This window comes from Thalassophryne amazonica, chromosome 14 (genome assembly GCF_902500255.1).
Source record: "Thalassophryne amazonica chromosome 14, fThaAma1.1, whole genome shotgun sequence".
Taxonomy (NCBI): domain Eukaryota; kingdom Metazoa; phylum Chordata; class Actinopteri; order Batrachoidiformes; family Batrachoididae; genus Thalassophryne; species Thalassophryne amazonica.
Window position 1 is genome coordinate 10833964 of NC_047116.1, and position 24970 is coordinate 10858933.

At 40.4% G+C, this 24970-nt stretch overlaps 1 protein-coding gene across 1 annotated transcript in view; it reads right to left on the bottom strand.

The window, feature by feature from the left end:
• usp9 (ubiquitin specific peptidase 9) overlaps window positions 1-22247 on the bottom strand; it is a 78350-nt gene extending 56103 nt beyond the window's left edge. The window contains exons 1-2 of the mRNA XM_034186148.1: window positions 21856-22247; window positions 3169-3437 (exon numbers count right to left, since the gene is read on the bottom strand). Of these exons, the coding sequence (XP_034042039.1) occupies window positions 3169-3270 (102 nt within the window). The 5' untranslated portion in view covers window positions 3271-3437; window positions 21856-22247. The remainder of the gene's footprint in view (window positions 1-3168; window positions 3438-21855) is intronic.
• Window positions 22248-24970: the final 2723 nt, after the last annotated feature.

The window sequence follows — 24970 nt, forward strand, 5'->3', positions numbered from 1 at the left end:
CACACCAGATACTGACTGGTATCCCCGCCCAATAAAACAAAACTGCACCTTTCAGAGTGGCCTTTTATTGTGGGCAGTCTAAGGCACACCTGTGCACTAATCATGGTGTCTAATCAGCATCTTGGTATGGCACACCTGTGAGGTGGGATGGATTATCTCAGCAAAGGAGAAGTGCTCACTATCACAGATTTAGACTGGTTTGTGAACAATATTTGAGGGAAATGGTGATATTGTGTATGTGGAAAAAGTTTTAGATCTTTGAGTTCATCTCATACAAAATGGGAGCAAAACCAAAAGTGTTGCGTTTATATTTTTGTTGAGTATACACACGCACGCACACACACGCACACATACACGCACGCACACATACACACACGCGCACACATACACGCACGCACACACACACACGCGCACACATACACGCACGCACACATACACACACGCGCACACATACACGCACGCACACATACACACGCGCAAACATACACGCACGCACACATACACACACACATACACGCACACACACGGGCACACACACACACGCACACATACACGCACGCACACATACACACACACATACACGCACACACACGGGCACACACACACACGCACACATACACACACGCACACATACACACACACATACACACACACATACACGCACACACACGGGCACACACGGGCACATACACACACGCACACGGGCACATACACACACGCACACGGGCACATACACACACGCACACACACGGGCACATACACACACGCACACATACACACACACGCGCACGCACACACGCGCACGCGCGCACACACACGCGCACACACACGCACACACACACACGCACGCACACACGCACACATACATACATATACACATACGCACGCACACATATACATACATACATATACACGCACATATATACATACATACATATACACGCACGCACGCACACACACATACATACATATACACGCACGCACGCACACACACATACATACATATACACGCACGCACGCACACACACATACATACATATACACATACGCACACACACATACATACATATATACATACGCGCACACATACATACATATATACATACGCGCACACATACATACATATATACATACGCGCACACATACATACATATATACATACGCGCACACACACACGCACACGCACACGTGCACATACACGCGCACACACACACACACGCACACATACACACGCACACATACACACACGCACATATATACATACATACATATACACGCACGCACGCACACACACATACGCACACACACATATATACATACATATATATACACGCACGCACGCACACATACATACGCACACACACATATATACATACATATATATACACGCACGCACGCACACATACACACACACACGCGCACGCACGCACACACACATACGCACACACACACGCGCACGCACGCACACATACATACATACATACATACACACGCACACACACATATATACATACATACATATACACGCACGCACGCATACATACATATATACATACGCACGCACACACACATACGCACACACACATATATACATACATACATATACACGCATGCACGCACACATACATACATATATACATACGCACGCACACACACATACGCACACACACGCGCACGCACGCACACATACGCACACACACACGCACGCACACATACATACATACATATATACATACTCACGCACACACACACATACGCACACACACGCGCACGCACGCACACATACATACATATATACATACGCACGCACACACACACATACGCACACACACACGCACACACGCACATACATACATATATACATACGCACGCACACACACACATACGCACACACACACGCGCACGCACACACACGCACATACGCGCACGCACACACACGCACATACACACACACGCACATACGCACACACACACATACGCACACACACACACACACACACACACGCACACACGCACGCACATACGCACACACGCACATACGCACACACGCACACACGCACGCGCACGCACACACACGCACATACATACACACACACGCACATACGCACACACGCACACACACATATATACAATTCCAATATTTGGACTCAAAAATAAAAATGCAAACCTCTATCTCCCAACACAGATTAACTGAACTAAGTGAAGCAGGAATGCAGAGGTGGATAACAAATCTACAGCCTGATCAATTATAGCAAAGCTAAAATACCCTCGGCCATATGAGCATTGTGTTCTTTATAATTTGCAGTTGTTTAATTATTAAGATCCTATTGTCTTATATACAATTTGTACATGTCCAATAAAGCCCCTCTATCAATCAATCAAAAACAATATTTACATTTTAAGAGTGGAAGGTGTGCAAATTAAGGAATATGTGGAGATTACCCTCTGTGCATTTGCAGGTGACAAATGTGACCCCATAGAAAGTTAGCTTTGAATTAGTGGAAGTTACCATGCATGCAAACACCTGCAAAATGTCTTGTAAATGACTCCAGAGGTGTTATCAGGTTACATAAACAGCATTTTCAGTTTTAGAAGTGTTTATTTCTCACTAGCTTTCACTGAAACAGAATGTGAATTTTAACCTCTTGAAATAGGTCAAGGTTAGCCATCTTTGAACTTGTCCAAAGTCTGTGTCCCAAGACTGTGAGTAATAGGACTGGACTTATGCTGAGCACAAACAAACGGACAACGCCTTTGCAACACCTGATGGCCATATTTGATGGCCTCGGGTAAAAGTGAAATAGAAACTTCAAAGAACCTCCTTACTACAACAAAAACAAATCGCCTTTTCTACATGTTGGGGAAATTCCAACAGAATTGATAGAAGAAAGCCCACTTATAATAATATTCAGCTAATACTTCACTGGTCACAGTTTGATGGGAGAGTGACAGAGTAGAGGTCTTCATGGGTCCACTTGGATCTGATAAGCTGGATCAGGTTTGTGTGTGCATGCATGCATGTGTGTGACACTATGCCTCACACCTGAGGTACAATTTTAAGTTGAGTGGGAACAACAGCCTTTGAGTCATGTGAATGAATGCACAGACACGCCCTCTGCGAGGGTAGTCTCAGAGTGGAGTCGCATTAGCTGAACAGATGCTGCATACCTGATTCTGTGGCAGTGGGGGCTGGCTTTGAGGGTCAGGCGCCTGGCCCTGGCCCTGACTGTCATTGCCCCCCACTGGAGAGCCACGCGTGGTGGCCGTCATGCTCGCCACAGGGCAGATCTTGGCAATCTTGGCCTCTTAGGGAGCGCTGGCCAGGAGGGAAATCACAGCCACCTCAGCTGTAGAGCAGAGGGAATACAGCCCAAGCACACGAGAGAGGGACACAAGCACCTGAAGATCTGGATGTACCGCTGAGACCATTGCATAACCTGCACCAAGGAAGAGGGGTAAAAGGTCAGATATAAAACAGCAGGTTATACAATTTACATGTAATAAACAATCACAACCAGGAAGTAAATGATCATAATCATGTGGTGTGGAAAATTACAAATTACTCTAGGAACCAAAGTGTGCTTTAACTTTATATATATATATATATATATATATATATATATATATATATATATATATATATATATATATATATATATATATATATACATACATACATATATATATATATATACATACATACATACATACATACATACACACACACACACACACTGTTCAGAATAATAGTAGTGCTATGTGACTAAAAAGATTAATCCAGGTTTTGAGTATATTTCTTATTGTTACATGGGAAACAAGGTACCAGTAGATTCAGTAGATTCTCACAAATCCAACAAGACCAAGCATTCATGATATGCACACTCTTAAGGCTATGAAATTGGGCTATTAGTTAAAAAAAAAAAAAAAAAAAAAAGTAGAAAAGGGGGTGTTCACAATAATAGTAGTGTGGCATTCGGTCAGTGAGTTCGTCAATTCTGTGGTACAAACAGGTGTGACTCAGGTGTCCCCTATGTAAGAATGAAGCCAGCACCTGTTGAACATGCTTTTCTCTTTGAAAGCCTGAGGAAAATGTTAAATAAAAGACGTGCAGAAGAGGTTACAATTTGCCAAAGAACACATCAACTGGCCTAAAGAGAAATGGAGGAATATTTTGTGGACTGATGAGAGTAAAATTGTTCTTTTTGGGTCCAAGGGCCGCAGACAGTTTGTGAGACGAGCCCCAAACTCTGAATTCAAGCCACAGTTCACAATGAAGCATGGTGGTGCAAACATCATGATATGGGCATGTTTCTCCTACTATGGTGTTGGGCCTATATATCGCATACCAGGTATCATGGATTAGTTTGGATGTGTCAAAATACTTGAAGAGGTCATGTTGCCTTATGCTGAAGAGGACATGCCCTTGAAATGGGTGTTTCAACAAGACAATGACAGCTAGCACACTAGTAAACGAGCAAAATCTTGGTTCCAAACCAACAAAATTAATGCCTCGCAGATGTGAAGAAATCGTGAAAAACTGTGGTTATACAACTAAATACTAGTTTAGTGATTCACAGGAATGCTAAAAAAGCAGTTTGAACATAATCGTTTTGAGTTTGTAGCGTCAACAGCAGATGCTACTATTATTGTGAACACCCCCTTTTCTACTTTTTTTTTTTTTTTTTTTACTAATAGCCCAATTTCATAGCGTTAACAGTGTGCATATCATGAATGCTTGGACTTGTTGGATTTGTGAGAATCTACTGAATCTACTGGTACCTTGTTTCCCATGTAACAATAAGAAATATACTCAAAACCTGGATTAATCTTTTTAGTCACATAGCACTATTATTCTGAACACTACTGTATATGCATACATACACACACAGGGTCTGCATTAGAGATTCTGGTCACTGAGTTCAGGGACACATGCGGTATTGAAAATGTGAGTCCCAAGGCCCAGCACTGAGTCCCAGCACCTCGGGGCAGCAAAACCACCTTGCACGAGTGCCAACTTTAATCCACAGACCTGTTAATTTCAGGAGCTACTCAAGTGTGCTGCAGTGTGCTAAGAAAGGTGCCAAAAGTTGCCATCAAAGCGAACTGTGTCTAAGATTATGGTTTTATATTTAAAAAGGACAATGTAAAGAAAAGTAAAATCAACACTGCAGGTTTTTTGAAATGAAACAGGCTTTGGATCTAGTTTTACAGTCTAGTTTTTCCTATTCAGACTTGGCTGGAAATTTGTTAAAGTGAAGCAAAATAAAATAAATAATTCAAGATTCGTAATGTATTTTTTTAATCTATTATGTATTTTATCTGTTATTTTTATCTGAGGCAATTTAATTTAAATATGATGCACACTTCATATTTCATGTCATTTGTTATATATTAGTCACAAATAATGTTAAAAACAAGTTGATATTGGATGGATACAGCACTTGCTGCTATGTTCAAAAATCTACAGTCTTTAATCTGAGCAGCAGAGAGCAAAGTGTGTGATTTTAGCACTGTGAGACAGTGTGTAAATGTAAATTGTTTTTTCATTAAATGTTTGTTAACTGTGACTTTGCACTGGATTAATTTACTCTGCAGCATGTTTCAAATTCAAATTTATTAATTTATATAGCGCCAATTCACAATGAGATCGCCTCAAGGTGCTTCACACAGCATAATAAAAACAGAGAAAACTGAATTACAAATTTAAAAACACAAAAAGACAAAATCATAAAATAACAACAATAAAAGTAATGATAAAACAAGGAAAACAAATAAGTCTAAACATGATTTAAAAGTCTCCACAGTACCCGACTGTTGTATGTGTGTATATGTTTATTAGGGCCCGAGTAGGCAACGTCCTACGAGGACCCTATTGTAATTGCGCTGTTTATTATTATTATTTTTTATTATTATTATTGCCACTTTTGAAATCGAAATTTCGGCCTCTTCCCATGCTCAAAAACTCAAACTTTCCAAAGTTGTCCGGCCGGATCCGAAATTCGATATTTTGGGGGCGTCGCACATGGCTGCAGACAAAAAAAAAAAAGAAAAAAAAAAAAAAAAAAAGAAAATCGCGAAATAGCGCCCCTAGAAATTTTCAAAAACCCCTCCGCATTGGGCTTTTTTCGTCGTAGCCTCACGAAATTCGATACACATATTTACCATGCCAGGACGCATGAAAAAGTCTCTTACTGTCATGGTGATATATCAACAGGAAGTCGGCCATTTTGATTTTAAGTTTCGATTTTGAGCAAATTTTTGCCATTTTTGGCCATTTCTACTACTTACATTTGAACAAACTCGTCCTAGGGATTTCATCCGATCGTCTTCAAATTTGGTCAAAATCATCACAACACAATGGTGATCAAAAGTTGTCAAAAGATTCTAATTAAGTCAAAAGGCGTGGCTGCTAGGGGTCGTCAAACTTTGGCGAGCTTTTCGGAGCACGCCATTTCACTTCGAACGGCTGTCACGCCTATATACTTCATCATAGATCCTTCAAACTTGCTGGACATGATGAGGGCTCCGCCCTGAACGTCTACATATCTTAAGTTCCCACCTGCGCCGTAGCGCCCCCCCCCCCCCCCCCCCCGGTGGTGGCGGGAAATGTACTATTTTTACTTTAAGAGGTCCTGATGTCACATACTTAACTCAATTAACTTCATTCCACTTCTAAAACATGCAGAACAAATTGGTTAACGTAGGCAATGAACGCCGTGAAGTTACGAGTAATGGTGTCCGTGTGGCGGCGTGTCGAATATTGCCCATTCGCCATGAAATTACGTTCTTCATTTTGACGGCTTTAATTTTGTCACATCATGAAAATTGATACACAGGTCGAGCACGACAACCTCTTACAATTCATAGGGGCGTCGTCCATGGGCAGGGCAAAATGCCTCAATAGCGCCCCCTTGAAACTTTCAAAAACCCCTCCCCATAGGGGTTTTTTTTTTTGAGTAGGGAGATGAAAATTGGTACACATGTGTGACTTGCATAGACGTACAAAAAAGTCTCTTGCACCATGAGTCTACTCCAAACAGGAAGTCGGCCATTTTGAATTTTCTTCTCATTTTGGCGTGATTTCCACATGTTGTATTTGAACGAACGCCTCCTAGGGATTTTGTCCAATGCACTTCAGATTTCTTTGACAGCATCCAAAGATGATACTGACCAAAAGTTATCGAAAGCTTTTCTCTATGTTGAAGGGTGCGGCCGCTATGGTGCCGCCATTTTGACCCTTTGCCATAGAACATCAAGTCATGATAACTCCTTCATGCTTTGCCTGACTGACTTGAAACTTCACATGTATGATGACGGTTGGCCCCTGAACACACCCAGCCCCTCTGTTTGTACACTGAGCGCCCCCTAGTGGATGAACAACATGTCATAACTCCTTGATGCATTGTGTGATTTGTTTAAAATTTTAACTGTGTGAAGAGTGGTTGCCCCTGCATGCACATGCCCACATGTGGTCACAAGAGCACCCACTGGCCTGGGTAGGCGGTTGCACGGAACGAGGGCCCGTATATGACTGCTTGCAGTCCTAGTTTATTATTATTATTATTTTGAGTAGTCACACGACATGTAATCTAGTAAGTGGCGATGTCTTCTTAAAGGTGCAGCCATGAAACACAAACCTGGTTCAGTAAGTGTTGGCTTTTAGGTTCCCAGTTTGTAAGAAAAATCCAAGTTAACCAATTCTATTTATCCTTCCAAACTTTCTGGATAGAAGGCTGTAGGCTGGTGTCCACTCTAGAGGTCATTACAGAGTTATGCTCAAACATACAGCAGATCGACCCCTCTACCTGCTGTAGAGAGAGAGAGAAGCTGGCACCAGCAAGGAAAATCAAATAAAACAGAGACCACGTTATTTTAAAAACTGATTTTTGAATGTTGTGAATGCACATCCTGCAGATGTTACATCCTGGGGACATGGTATGTTTTATACGAGGTCTGTGAGAAAAGAAACGGACCTTTTTATTAAAAAATGGATTTAAATCACGTGCGATTACGTCAGCCAAGCTTGAACCCTCGTGCAAATGTGTGAGTTTTTCACGCCTGTCGGTTGCGTCATTCACCTGTGGGCAGGCTTTTGAGTGAGCACTGGTCCACCCCTCCTGTCGGAATTCCTTTGTCTGACAACTTGTTGAGAGACTGGCGCTTTGCTTTATCAAAATTTTTTCAGAAACTGTGAGGCAGATCCAAGTGGATACCATTTGAGAAATTCAGACGGTTTTCAGTGAAAAGTTTAAGGGCTGATGAGAGATTATGGAGTGTTACTGTCGCTTTAAGGACTGCCCACGGAGCCGGACGGCCTGCCGCGCCCCGAGCCGCCGTCGTCAGCCTGTTTCGAGCTGAAAACTTCCAAATTTAAGCCTCTGTTGACCCAGGACGTCGTGAGAGAACAGAGAAGTTTCAGAAGAGGTCGGGATCAGCAGTTTATCTGGACATTCCACTGTTAAAGGAGATTTTGTAATGACAGACGTGCGGACGGATTCGCGCGTCAGCACCCAGCTGCTCATGGCGCAGCGCCACAGCAAAACACCTCCTTTGGAAGCCTTACAGGACAAGTTTGAACATGCCCAGCTGTTAAATAATTTCTCGGATACTCACTTGACTGAAAGCCATCGAAAGCCGCCTAAATCTTACGAATGGTTATCAACACGGAGGCATTTTCATGTGGTGCCGTGCGATGAGTGGCTGCGTCCCGACGCGCGAATCCGTCCGCATGTCTTTCATTACAAAATCTCCTTTAACAGTGGAATGTCCCGATAAACTGCTGCTCCCGACCTCTTCTGAAACTTCTGTTCTCTCACGACGTACTGGGTCAACAGAGGCTTAAATTTGGAAGTTTTCAGCTCGAAACAGGCTGACAATGGCGGCTTTAATTTAGTGAGCAGCAGAGAGCTGAGCTCTGTCAAGCACTCGAGCACCGCGTGAGTGTAAATGTAAGCTTTTTTAAAACATTTTTTATTTGGTTATACCTCTTGTCATTCATGTTGGCTAAAATTATTGCGCAGAAATTTTACTGTATTTTTTTGGATAGATTGTGTGGCGTGGTGTATGGCGTCAGATCAGTGACAAAACCACACTCATAAAAAATGCGTTCATGCATCGATATCAATTGCGCGCGGATAGGACATGCACAGAACACAAAATAATGTTCCTTTCTATGGGGATATCCCGATGCGCGTTTATATGACCTGATATTCGGGTTAGAAAAGGAGTAACCCAGGGGTCTTATTCAGGTTTTTAAAACCCGGAATATGAGCATATTCAGGTTTTTGCGGGTGTTAACATGGCCGTGCGCAAGCGGGTTATTGCTAATATTGAAAGGGTTATTGGCTGCATGTAAACGTAGTCAATGTCATTGATCCCTGAACTCACGTGAGAAACTTGTGAGGTCTGCCTTGATCACAGATATCTGAGGTCTCCAAGGATTTCATCCCATACATGCTCAGTGACCATATTGGTAAGCATTCTGGGAAAAGTGACAATTCTCTATCAACATCTACAAAATATTATAGTACCAATATATTATAAGTTGCACTCATCTGTACAAACTTGACACAAGCTCAAAAGGTCAATGTTGTAAGGAAATAAATTTGACTATATAACAATATTTACAGAACAGGAAGTGTTTTCCATTATGTTAAAATGCCAATCGAGTCCAAATCCTCACAACACATTATTGCTTTCACCACTTTGCTGGCAAGGAAGCTTATTCTGCTTAAATGGAATCACTCATCCCCACCTACACATAATAGATGGATTCAAGAAATTTTAAAATGTGTGAGCCTTGAGACGATCAGATTCGGCCTTTCATAAAACCTGGCAGCCTTTTTTACGTCATATAGATCTTACATATTGATGCTGAAAACCAATGAAATACTGAGTTACTGATCTCTTTTTTTCTATTAAATGTTTAGTTATTATTCCAATTTTTACTCATTTATTTAGATTTTCCATTATTTATTGATATCCCCCCCTTGTGTGTCTGTCCATTCCGTCTCTTGTCGTGTGAATGAGTTAGATCGATTGGGCTACTGTGTGTCAGGAAAGGGGAACTTGCCTCCAACCTGGAGAGCACCCATCTTGGCTTATCCTGTTGAACACCTATCTTGCATGTTTAGCTGCTCTCTTCATAACCATTTAACACTGGTGTTTCCAAGCTCAAGTGGCTGAACATGCCTGACAAAGTTAATTAGTTGCTGGTGAGGTAGGGAGAGTTGTAAAATATGCAGGACAGGTGCTCTCCAGGAGCAGGGCTGGAGATGCTGGTGCTAAACTCACAACAAGGTTAAGAGATGCACTCATCCCAAACATATTTGATCTGCAACAATCTGTCATCAAGTAATGATGCAATGAAGGCTGAGGAAACAAACAGAGGGATGGATGGATGGACGGACAGTGCTGCAACAATGGGAGCTCACAAGAGACCAGTATGTCAACCCAAATAGGTACAGTTGAGTAGATGAACAGGGATTAAAGTCCCTAACTGGGATTCCTGTCTTGTTGTGAGAAAGAAACGAGAATCGTCCTCCGTTCTGTTCACACAGCTCCAAATGCTGCGCTGCTCTCTGCTGAGTCAAGTTAGAACGATAGAGTCCAGTTGGAATTAATAACTTCAAAGCGAAATGCCATTTAAATCAAATGACACCTCTTTCCAAACATTGTAATACAAACAATTTCAATTTATTTTCATTTATATAGCGCCAAATCACAACAGAGTTGCCTCAAAGCGCTTCACACAGGTAAGGTCTAACCTTACCAACCCCCAGAGCAACAGTGGTAAGGAAAAACTCCCTCTGAGGAAGAAACCTCAAGCAGACCAGACTCAAAGGGGTGACAAACAAACTGCAATCAATCAAAATGGTTTTTTCCTCCCAAAATGAGACGTCCTGCACTGACGTGCAGCAGCCGGCTGAGCTCAGCTCAGCTCAGAGGCACGGAGTGACATTCATGCCAAAATGTCTGAAAGGAAATGCTTTTGACAAAAACTACAGATTTTATGTCCAGAGATCAAGGATCCAGTGACCAATTTAAAATGTTGTTGACATAGAAAACCTGTAAAGCCTACTTTTAGTACACAGAAAATGCACAAGAAGTATCGATAAGGAATCGGATCGATAATGATAAAATCTTATCAATACCCATACCTATTCAGGAGATGGTAAATAAGCCATAATGTCTGCATTTCCCTGTCCCCACACAATCCCCTGACCAGAAATATTGAGTTTTGCAAATCAGACCAACCACTGAAAGCAGATAAGCTCAGACGTCAGCAACAATAACACATACACTCTCCGTGGATACAAATAACAGTGATAAGCCAAATCCTAAAATATGAAAATCACAAAGAATGATAGCTCCAAGACCAAAGTTTGAATGCAGTGTGTGGTGAGTGACCAAGCATCTGGACCCCAGATGAAGATGTATGGGACACAATTAGTTATCTTTAACAAAATAAGACATTTAATATTTTCCATCCAAACCACAAGCACATTGTGATTTAATGAAAATAGAAATGAGAAGATGTGTGTTGCACATCTGAACAGTCCTCAGCCAACTAAAGATTTCTGGAAAGCATTCTACCGTATTGTATACAATAAAGCTTAAGACATACAACTATCACCAACACATCAGATTACGCAAATTCAGAAAGACTGAAATGGATATGATACATGTGCAATCTTGATGGTTGGCCATTGCTGTAAGTAAGCTTTAATAACAAATGCCAAATGATGGAAAACCAACTCTCCTGTAGCTAATTAAGTGGTGTTTTATTCTTTCAGCGCAAAATCCACGATTACTATATTACCCATCATGACTCATGACTCGTTATCCATTCACTTCTGTTTATGATATGGTACACACACACACACACACACACACACACACACACACACACACACACACACACACACACACACACACACACACACACACACACACACACACACAGATAGATAAATAAAAGCTTGCTGATGATTACACAAAACTTGTATAAACTTTGATTAAAGAATGATAATTTTTAGAATTGAATATTTGTCTCAGTGAAATCTTAGTAATTGAGAATAGCAGGGGAGAAAGTGTCAAAGTACAAAAAGAAAGAAAGGAAATAAATCAAATAGCTAATCATGGCAGACGTAGATTAGGAGGGATGAAGGTTACATTAAGCAGAGAACAAAAAGAAGGAAATGAGAGAAGCAGCTCGGTTATTACTCCAAATTGTTGACATTCTAATGCCGTGTTCACACCGGATGCCACGCGTGCAACAGCAGCGAGAGGGTGCCATGTAATCCCTATGGGAGGATGCGTTGTGGCGCCACAAAAGTCCAAGCCATGCAATGTGATGCAAATAAAGCAATTTTGAGCGATTGGCGCGTTTGTGGCGTAAAACTTCGAAGGGACTCACTCACTTTTTACATACAGACTGTGTATACTGACCACCCCCCCCAAAAAAAGCAAATTTGCATGATTTACAGGAGCCTCATTTTCAGGTTGGAAAAGCCAGATTTATCCAGAAGCATCACACCCCCAATAGCTCGTGTTTGCAAATCAGTTTCCCTCATATAACTACTTTAAAAACATCCCACAGTATAGCTGGCTCCATCTCCCCATTATTTTCCTCCAAATACGTCAGTATGTTAGCTCTAATTTGTTCAACAACTGATCTATTCTTTAATATCTCCACATTCACTCTCCATATTGTTTCTTTCTGTCTATAACAGAAGTGGACCTTCAGATAGATGGTACTATGGTCAGACCCATCTGCCCCTCCGATCAGACAATGTATTTTCTCTCTGTTCTCTTTCTGCATATATATATATATATATATATAAATAATGATTCTGGAGTATACAGACTGTTGAATAATGAGTCAAGTCAATCTGTAGTGGGTGTAAATCTCTCCATACATCAATAAATAAATAAAGCTTTCCTCCCATGTATTTTTAACCAGTTTTGTGACAGATTTCTTATTTCTTTTTAAAGTCCATGTGGTAGTCCATGAACACATGACGGTCTCCTTAACATACACATACCCTCTCCTTTTACTGTGAAGATATCAAATAAGGATTTTTTTAAAATCCTTAATACTCTCAGGAGTATATATATGTTCCTTCTTTTTCTTTTGTTTTTGGCACTCAAACTCGATTACATTAGACATCAGTATTGCTACTCCTCTTTTTCAAGTATTGGAATGTAAGCTATAAAAACGTATTTTTTAATCTATTTTTTTAACTTCTCATGTTCTGCTTTTGACTGAGTTTCTTGTAGGAAATTAAGCTGTCTTTTCCTTTTTAAGTTTGGTCATTATTTCAGCTCTTTTGACTGGATTGCCAAAGCCATTAACTTTCAAAGAAAGGAATTTAATTTCTTGTTGTCTGGTGTCCATAAACCATCATAGTTCTGTCCACTTTGTGGTGGTTCACCCACAGACTTTCAATTGAACACAACATTTTCAAGAACAGATTACTTGTTTTAACTATATACAAAGAAAGTGACTTCCACAAAGACAGATCAGCAACCCTCCTCTTCCACTGATTCTTTTTGTTTTGAGGAGGAAAGGCTGACGTAAGGAAAGGGCCCCCATCCAGAAATGAGATTTAACCCACGTAGGATTAATATACCTATACCAGTCCTCATAGCTGCATTTCAGTCCCTTTTAAGCCAACAATCCATTTATCGATAACCTTCCACAGCAAGCTTTTTACTTAACTGGGCTTTACCTGCCCTTAAGTTATTCATTTAACTCTAAGTTAATTCTGATGTAGATTCTCATCCTGTGTTGCTTGAGCTGGAATTCTTGCAGTCTTACTCACGCATGTGTGGTGGCCTCCCCGGTGTGATCCCTCCTGTTGCGCCACAGTCCCGACTGACTGAAGTCTTTCGATGTACATGATTCCACTGGTGGTGTTGGTACCACGTTATCCACATCGTATTCTCTCTCCTGCAGGTTGCTGCTTCTGCACTGCCATAGGTTTTCACCTCATTAGTCCAGTGGATGTGCATTTTGCTGAGACGTACCTGAAAATGGATGCCTTCTCTCTAAGATTCTCTTGATGTATAAATATGCTTTCTGTTGTTGCAGCATCCTCACTGAGTAGTCATGGTCAAAATATAACCACTGAAGATGATTGTTTTCTTCTCCCATGCTTTATTCAATATCATCTCGTTCACTGTGAACTGTTGGAAACTGAGGTCAATAGATCTGGGAGACTGGCCAGGTTTTGGAACTGAGGTTCGATGTGCACGTTGAATGTGGAGATCAGAGTTTATAGAAAATTCTTCACTGAGCCATTTGTCCATACACTGTGACCAAGTCGCTCTTTGACTCTGTCATGTTAGCCTCAGGTGTTAGCTTGCTCTGGTTAGTCTAGGGTTTCTTTACCTTGAATGTCCGGATTCTTTTTACTTTTCTATTTTTGTTGAACCTCTGCTCATATTCTTAGTTTCAAGGTTTGTTGTCAAGTGTATCTCAAGTTTATTATCTTGGCATATGGGAGCTCCTGACTTATGAGTCCATGCTGCATGGCCGTCCCACCCCTGGGTGATTCTTAGACTACGGGCACTTATTATGTCCTTTGATTATATTGTATGAAAAACAGAAAAAAGGGGAAATTTCACACTTTTATAGTTATCTTTACAATGAAAGTGTGTTAAGAAATTTGTTCTAGTAGTCTATGATGACTTTTTCACCTTTTTTCAGCATCATTATATGCAAATATTGCCGTTTTGTGCTTGCCCCACACTCAGACATTTGATCTTCAATGATAAAAATGAATGGTAAAGAAACGTTTTTTCTAATGTTTTAAAATATCTCTGAATAAAATATCAGTAAAATAATCAAAACATAATTGGGGTATTCAATGTCATACAACTGTTGTGATTTTTTTTTAAACAAAATGTAGTTGTCCCACACTACTGCCGTAATTTCCACCACAACACTGTAATGTCCCTAAACAGTGTGTATGAAAGATTGTTTGAGTAGTTTCTATGGAGATAAACAGTGACATCAGAGCACATGTATATAGCGCCAAATCACAACAAACAGTTGCCCCAAGGCGCTTTATATTGTAAGGCAATGGTGTGGTGGAAATTACATTTACAAGGCCAATAGTGCCCGTAATTAAAGAATCACCCCCCCTACTCTGATGATTATGTTTAAGATGAATTTGTCTCAATCAACATAATTCATAATATTTAGTAGTAGTAAGAATTAAAGTAACAAATTATCTCACATCATCACATTTTCCCCAAAACAGAAGACACCTTTTCATAATTTATCATTAACAATCATAAACAACAGACTCCAAGGATAATCAGGTTCTGAGAAGTGGTGAAAGCCATCCTCCTCAATTCAGTAAAATGAGTGTGATCACCAATTTAAAAAAAAAAATTATATATATATATATATATATATATATATATATAAAAAGCTGAAACCCAAAATTACGAAGGAGATCTGGATCTGATGTATAAAAACACACAAACTTACAGTAACGCCCAAATATGAAAGCTGCTGACGGCTCATAGTCAGACCTGTTCACTTCACCTCTGTGAAGAACTTGCTAACAGATGATCTGTTCATTAGCTGGTAAACTTTCTAGTGTGTTTTAGATATTTATGGAGTATGTTCATGTCTGACTTAGTTTTTCTAATCATGTTTTGACTTTCTGGTTTGTAGTGAATGTGATACGCGTTCCAGTCCTCAGCCAATCAGAGCGCGTAGCATCACAGCCATAGCCTAGTTTTTATATATATATATATATATATATATATATATATATATATATATATATAAAAACGATGCTGAAACGATTAGCCGAGTAACTCGAATAATTTGATTACAATGTTTGAGGCAAATTCTGTGCCTCGAAGCTTCGTTTAACGTTGTAGTACATATGCCAGGCCTCTGTGTGGAGCTGTAACATCCCCAGAAAAACAAACAGAAGACTACAGCCTGCACTTAAGCTGTGTAACAACTACAACCCCAATTCCAGTGAAGTTGGGACGTTGTGTAAAATGTAAATAAAAACAGAATACAATGATTTGCAAATCCTCTTCAACCTATATTCAATTGAATACACCACAAAGACAAGATATTTAATGTTCAAACTGATAAACCTTATTATTTTTGTGCAAATATTTGCTCATTTTGAAATGGATGCCTGCAACACGTTTCAAAAAAGCTGGGACAGTGGTATGTTTACCACTGTGTTACATCACCTTTCCTTCTAACAACACTCAAGCGTTTGGAAACTGAGGACACTAATTGTTGAAGCTTTGTAGGTGGAATTCTGTCCCATTCTTGCTTGATGTATGACTTTAGTTGTTCAACAGTCCGGGGTCTCCATTGTCGTATTTTACTCTTCAAAATGCGCCACACATTTTCAATGGGCGACAGGTCTGGACTGCAGGCAGGCCAGTCTAGTACCCGCACTCTTTTACTATGAAGCCACGCTGTTCTAACACGTGCAGAATGTGGCTTGGCATTGTCTTGCTGAAATAAGCAGGGACGTCCCTGAAAAAAACGTTCTTGGAAGGCAGCATGTGTTACTCCAAAACCTGGATGTACCTTTCAGCACTGATGGTGCCATAACAGATGTGTAAGATGTCCATGCCATGGGCACTAACACACCCCCATAACACCACAAATGCTTGCTTTTCAACTTTGCGCTGGTAACAATCTGGATGGTCTTTTTCCTTTTTTGTCCGGAGGACACAACCTCTACGATTTCCAAAAACAATTTGAAATGTGGACTCATCAGACCACAGCACACTTATCCACTTTGCGTCTGTCCATTTCAAATGAACTCGGGCCCAGAGAAGGTGATGGTGTTCCTGGATGTTGTTGATGTATGGCTTTCACTTTGCATGGTAGAGTTTTAACTTGCACTTGTAGATGTAGTGACGAACTGTGTTAACAGACAATGGTTTTCTGAAATGTTCCTGAGCCCACGCGGTAAGATCCTTTACACAATGATGTCTGTTTTTAATGCAGTGACGCCTGAGGGATCGAAGGTCACGGGCATTCAGTGTTGGTTTTCAGCCTTGCCGCTTACATGTGGAAAGTTCTCCAGATTCTCTGAATCTTCTGATTATATTATGGACTGTTGATGATGGAATCCCTATATTCCTTGTAAGTGAACATTGAGAAACATTGTTCTTAAACTGCTGGACCATTTTTTCACACAGTTGTTCACAAAGTGGTGATTCTCACCCTATCTTTGCTTGTGAACTGCTGAGCCTTTTTGGGATGCTCCTTTTGCAGGTATCCATTTCAAAATGAGCAAATATTTGCACAAAAACAACAAAGTTTATCAGTTTGAACATTAAATATCTTGTCTTTGTGGTGTATTCAATTGAATATAGGTTGAAGACGAACTTCAAATCATTGTATTCTGTTTTTATTTACATTTTACACAATGTCCCACCTTCATTGGAATTGGGGATGTAATCAAATTATCACAAAAGCTAGAGCTTTCCAATGTGAGACACAGAGTGAAATTAAGCCTGTTGATGAGATGAAAGATGGTCCACGCTGATAATCTGAAATAGCTTAGTGCACATTTAAAGCAAAGCAGTGTGTTTGTCTGTTTTAAAAAAATGTTTTGTCCGCTGTGAGGGGTGAAAATTAAAAAGCAAAACATTCAGTGTGAGTCTGAGCTAAACACAGACTCACACTGAATGTGTGTGTGTGTGTGTGTGTGTGTGTGTGTGTGTGTGTGTGTGTGTGTGTGTGTGTGTGTGTGTGTGTGTGTGTGTGTGCATATATATATATATAAAATCCAATAGTAATACATCTCATAATCTCCAATTTAACCACATTAGCATGGTTTTTAACACGTTACACCATGGGTGTAGCACTAAATTGAAAATGCATATTATCTGGTTTAAAACATCTTTCAAAATGTTTAAAAGCAGGTAAAACAAGTTCATCTGAAAACTAAAAAAAGACAAATCCTCACATTTGACAAAAAAAAAAAAAAAGCTTGGCTTTGTTTTTTTCTCTTTACAAATTTAACCAATTTTACAGCCACAATGGTTAATCTGTTATTAAATTAGTCACCAAATATTCTCGTAATCAATTAGTAATTTGCAAAGTCCAAATTCTCATTATTTCAGCTTCTTAAATGTGAATATGCCCTCGTATCTTTACTACTATTTGACAGTAGACTATTTTTGGGTTGTAGACAAAAGACATCTGAGGACATAATCTTGATATCTGAGAAAAGACTGACATTTTTCAGACCACACAACTTAATCAACCAAATTAATCCTTATTTGCAGCCCAAAAATGACAGAATAGACAATTATCATTATGTGGATTGACCAATCATGTCAGCATTAGTTAATAGGCGTCCAAAAGACTAGATTAGGACCAGATCCAATCCAGTTTCAGATAATGTGTCATATGATTTCCCAGTTTTTGACATAAATCCCTTGTGGCTTATACCTATGTGGACACCAACCAATGTGTGTGCAAAATGATAGAGGATTGTGATGTCATAAAAAAAGAATGTTAGTGAAAAACCACCTCTTCACAAAATTTTGGTGGTCACTAACTTTTTGAATCATCTTCTTGTGGAACAACAGATGGTTGACCATATTACGTTCACCCACATCTAGAAATATATGATGGCAACTGAAGCAGTAATCAATGTGCATACAGTGCACCCGCAAAGTATTCACAGCGCTTCACTTTTCCCACATTTTGTTATGTTACAGTCTTATTCCAAAATGGGGAAAATTCATTTTTTTCGCCTCAGTTCAACTCAACACGGCATAATGCCAACATGAAAAAAACTTTTCATGTTTTATTGCAGTTATGAATTAAAAGTTGCACATTTAATTAGTGACCGCAATAATCGTATTTGTTTGTATGTGTGTATTACATATATGAATAATTTCAATGCGTCTTCAGACAGCTACAGAGGCCTTTTCAGAACCAAAGTAAGAATGAAGATGCCATTATATTTCAGTTACAAATTACAATAATATAGGGCCTATATATAAAATACACAAAATAGTTACCCATAGATAACCATAATCGTAGGCAGCACAGCCATGTTTCAGGTCACTGTTTGGGGTTATGGCTAAGGTTCAGAGTTCGATTTGAAATCATGTTTTAAGTTTCACTGCTAGTATGCATTATACTATAATATTATAATATGACCCACTGTAGAATGTGAAGTGCTGTGGCCAAAGCGATGGCCTAGATCAGACTTTTGACCACAGAAAGTGCTTAAGATTGTCACTTCAAAAGGTAATTTTTGCCCTGCAACCCGACAGAAAACAAATAAAGGTGTATATGTTATAATCACATGATTGAGATGGACAATCAAAAGCACTACGTGTGAATATAAATTTGTATTATTAACACAAATAGCCACTGCCTAAAATATAACTTAGAGCCCAAACGATATATTGGTTGGCCACTAATATCCGCCAATATGAGACTCCCATGAAAGTATCAGTGTTATTTTTTTCGATATAAAAAATGTTATTTTACTGAATACACAATGAAGAAAAACACTGTCTGTTGGAAATGGTGGCATTATGTAGTTTGGCCAGCAGAGAGTGCTTCAGTGGCATTGTTTACAGTGCTGTCAAGCATGGTCCGGACCCCATCACCCATAAGTTACACAGAGGCAAAGCAACCACCGGCCATTCATTTTCACTGAGAGTTTTTGATATTCTTAAACTTTCCCCCAAATTACAGTCTGGTATATGATACCACTGTCCATCTACCTAATATGGGTTGGGGATGTCATTTGTTGTGTTGTCTGATCATTTTATGCAACTTTAAGGCCTTTAAACTATTTTTATGCTTCATTTCTTACATTAAAGATGTCAAACACTATAGACACTTAATTGCCACTGTATTAGTATTTTCACACAAGGAAACATCAAACATCCAACTCAGCCCACATCCGAGCTTTACGTCAGAAGCCACTTCTCCCTCTAACTTTGAAATGGGAAGAAGTGGCAATTGAAAAAAGTTAGCGGCAGCTTAGTTTCTCTCCCTGTTAAAACATCATCAGTTAGTAGAAGCTCAGAGTTTTGTACCTGCTAAATCCGCCTCCGTTAGTGGCAGCTCGGCGTAAGCAGCCCACATTACACAACAGAATGTTTTAATGGTACATTGTTATGTACCTGAGATACTTTATTACCATGTACCACCCAACCCTAATGGACACAGGGCCTAACAGTGCTGTTCAAGAGTCCCCCCACAACAGACACACTAACCATCTAAGACAGGGGTGGGCAACTTGTTCCAGAAAGGGCCAAGAGGGTGCAGGTTTTCTTTGCAGCCACTGACTTCACCAGGTGATTTCACTGATTAACTGATTCCAGCTGCTCAAAGTGATAATCAGTGAAATCATCTGGTGGAATCAGTGGCTGCAAAGAAAACCTGCATCCTCTTGGCCCTTTCTGGAACAAGTTGCCCACCCCTGAGCTAAGATGTTAATACAGAAAGCAGAAGTGGGTTATGCTGTCTTGTTGCTGTATTTTAACTCACTTGGCTCAAAAACCCTAAATCATTTCCACACATGGTGACTTTTGATCATATTGGCAACTTGAGTTTACGAATTTTTTGTATGAATAGTAAGAAACAAGGTAAATTGGTGGGGGAATCAAAAAGGACTACACCTTTAAACTTATTTACAGCCCAAGTGCAATATATCCGTTGTATTTTGAAAAAAATCATATTCCTTTTGGAGATATCCTGCTGATAGTCAAACAGCTGGGTAGAGGTAATTAACTAAAATAGTTAAAAAATCTTATTCTTGTAGGTGACAGACTTTGGACTAGTTGCCTTACTGTTATACGTATTTTCCATGGAAGGTCTTCTGAATTAGACGCACTGGTCAAACAGATAAAGGCAGATGTGACATTTTACCGCAAACATTAGCAGCTGGTGGTTTATTTGTGCCTGCTGGCTGAGGCCATCCGCCCAGACAGCACAGCAGTTAGCGGCCTTGTCAGCCAAAGGCCTCAGCGTTCCCGCAGGCCTGCTGTGCTACATAAATGACAAGCTTTAGCAAAAAGGGAGATTTAATCTCAAGTAATATTACAATTAAAAAATAAAACAAGTTTAGTGTCCAATTTCCTGACGTCAATGTTAATAAACATCCTTTAAAAAAAAAAACAAAGTCTAGGTAAACAGTAAACGCGAGCTAGGCGTTAGCTTGACAGTCGAGTAAATTAAGTGTCCCAAACTGTATTAAGGTTTTCATTTTTTTGACAAGACGTCCACTGACACTAGTCGACAAACACGTATTAAAAAATAAAAAACAGACAGTCCACTTTCGCGTCACTTTGCCACAATGTTTAGCTGACAGAACTTAACCTAGTCGTCAGGGACAGGGGTGGCGTCTATTTCCTGAAACTGGACATCAATTTTCCAACGGACTGCAGTTTTTTAATCTAACTTTGCTAACAGCGCTTTGTTGAGAATAAACATGATATGAAATATTTGAAGAAAGTCGGATTTAGTGGCAGGCAAACGATGACATCTTGAAACGAGTTCATTCTGACAACTTGTAAACACCAACTTAAAAGAAATCCCCTGCAGACGGTAGCTAATTAGCATTAGCCTAGGAACAGTGAAGCCCGGCGACGTATGTTAAACGGAAGCGTTAAAAGACATAAATTGCATTTTTATCCAGTTGACATTGCCGGCCTATGTTAATACTCAACAAGCACCAACGAACAGAGGGAAGGATAAACAAAGCCAACTGATCAATACCAACAATGCAAAACGTTACCCTGCGTCCACCAATCGCTGACGCTAATGTTAGCCGTAGCCGGCTAACAATCAGCATCTAGTTAGCTCCCACTCACCAATAATTTGATAAGACTTCCTCCTCTATCCAGTCCAGCCTTCAGCGATGATGTCGTCCTGTATTACATAAATGTGGCCTATATCACAAACCCGCTACCAGAATGATCGTTTTTTCGCTAAGCTTCTGGGTGTTTTTCCTGCGTCACCGGCGCGGTAACAACCCCCTAAAACTCGATCTGGTCCGGGTTCTGGGTCACTTCAGTCCCAGCACTTGCTCACAACTTGGATCCGTTTAACATGGCGGAAGCGCAATCTGACACAAATTTTATGGGTTTAAAATAAATATATATATATATATAAACCAGTCCAGACGACCGTGTGTCCTCCGACACTCAGCGCCGCCTGTCTGCACCACAACCAGCTCACTTCAACAAACGCTACATCAGCTGGAGGGAAAGAAAGGACCAAAAAAAACACCCCTCTTACGATTCTGAGAACCGACTCCGGCTCCAGCACGAGCTCTAGTCCCGTAGTTTAACACAAGCCAGACGAAAAGAACCAGCAAAACGAAGCAGGTGGCTCAATACTGCCCCCTATCGTATGGGGTAGTCAGTGACCACAGACAGTGTGTGTTCTGTACACAGAGAAATCTGCAAAATAAATCCCAAAAAAGCCAACGTTTTTACAACCCCAGATCAGAAAAAAACTGTGACTATTTGGAAAATGCAAATTAATTAAAAAATAAAATGCACTGGTCCTGACATTTACTTTATTTCATGTTTTGTGGTTAACTTCCTTTCATTTGTTGCAACAAAATATGAATATTAAATCATCACTTTTCTTGAGACAAGTCAGTGGATGAACACATGAACATTTCCAAGTCACTGTATATGTCGTGGACTTCAATCACTACCAGATCTTGGATAAACGGTTGAAGATATGTGTGTGTGTGTGTGTGTGTGTGTGTGTGTGTGTGTGTGTGTGTGTGTGTGTGTGTGTGTGTGTGTGTGTGTGTGTGTGTGTGTGTGTGTGTGTGTGTGTGTGTGTGTGTATAGCATATACTAAATGTTATATGGAAACCTATAGTCTCCTATCTGCCTCATTTCTACAAACCAAATAAACGTGATGTATCTGTAATTAACTTTGTTACTGATTTAGCAGCTCGTACTCTCTGCTTCATGTTGTGATTGACTTACTGCTCCCACTTGCTGCCCTCGGGATGCGGACTCACAATCTCTGGCATTCACAGGCCAGTGTGGAGTATAATCTCTCCACCTAGTACTGGATCTTCCCTAGGGTCTCCTCCCAGATGGGCATGCCTGGAACTCCTCCCTAGGGAGGTGCCCAGGGGGCATCTTTACCTGTTGCCCGAACCACCTCAGTTGACTCCTTTCAACGTGTAGGAGCAGCGGCTCTACTCCAACCTCCTCACAGATGACTGAGCTTCTCACCTTATCATTTTGGCCACTTGTACCCACACTTGTACCCACAGTTCTTTCAGTCATGACCCAACCCTCATGACCATAGGTGAGCGTAGGAACAACAATTGACCAGTAGTCTGAGAGCTTTGTCTTTTGGCTTTTCATCATAACAATATGGCAGAGTGAATGCAAGAAAGGACACAAATAATTTTGCACAAAAAAAAAATTCACATTGTCATTATGGGGTATTGTGTGTAGAATTACGAGGGAAAAAATTAATTTCATCCATTTTGGAATAAGGTTGTTACATAAAATGTGGAAAAAGTGAAGCATTGTGAAAACTTTCTGGATGCACGGCATTCAGACAGGTTTACCACACAGCACCATACTGTTTGCATTTCTCAGAGTTTGATGTAAATGAAGTCAAAGATATATTCAGTGACTTGAAAATGTTCATGTATCAATCCCATGACTTGTGTAAATAAAAGGCATCAGTTTTAAATTTTAGTATAAAGAAGCCATACTTATTATTTTTTATTTATTTGTGTAATTAAAAAATTCAAATGCATAAAATTTCAAGGGTGAACCAACTTTTTGCCAGCACTGTACACTGATTAGCCAGAGGGACCACTCTGGAAAGGATGTGCAGCAAGTCAGGGTGATAAAGGTTGCAGATAAAAATATGATGACTAATGAGGAGAGTGTGTTTAAAAGGCGGACGGAAAGTGGAAACTGAGAGGATGCATGAGGATTGGTGCAGGATACTGGCAACGGTTTCTCAGAATAAGGGTGATGTACAGATACAGCAGTATAAAGCAGATCAGTCTCAGCATGAATGTATGAGAAAGAGTTGTGGAAACTAGGCTTAGAAGAAGTGAAAATTCTAAGAGCATCAGAATGGTTTCATGCCAAGAAAAGGCACTGCAGATGCACTGTTTGCTTTGACAGTGCTGATGGAGAAGTATAGAGAAGCTTGGAAGGAGTTGCATTGTGTGTTTGGGAATTCAGACAAAGTCTGTGACAGGCTCACACAGGCATGGCAGAGAAGTATTTTATCATGGTGCAGGATATCTATGATGAAAGCATGTTACTTTGTGAGTTACACACCTGTGCAAGCGGCAGCTCTTCAGCAATTTCCGATTTGTTGTCTTGTCCCCATTGCACCAGAACCATTGGGCATGGATCAGTCTGATCAGCCATATCTGCTCGTACCGTCCCACTGATGTTTCTCAATGATGAAGATGGTCATCTTCCCACAGGAACGACAATCAAGAAGATTGTGACAGTGGTGAGATATGTGGTAGGAATTATGGCTCAGACAGGAGACTCCATGGACTGTAATGTTTTCAGATGACATTACATGAGAGCAGATTGAAGCTAGCCTGGAGAGGAGACGGTAAGAACGGGAGCGAAAGCCAGTGAAAGTCATTGGGAGCAATAAAAAGTACATGTGCAGGACTGAAAGGGTTGGTGGTGAAACAGTGAAGTTGCAAGGAGTAAAGGTGCTGAAGGTGGATGAGTTTAAATATTAGAGGCCAAGTGATCAAAGGTGAAGATGAGAGAGTAGGCAGTGTGGTGTGGGTGGACACAACTGGTGGTGGTGGTGGTGGTGGTGGGGGGGGGGGGGGTGTCTGTGTTATATCTTCAAGAGTGAAAGGGAAACTTTACAAGATGCAAAAGACAGACACAACAATACATGTTGTGTGGCTTAGAGGTGATGACACTCTGACAAAAACACAGGACTCAGAGCTGG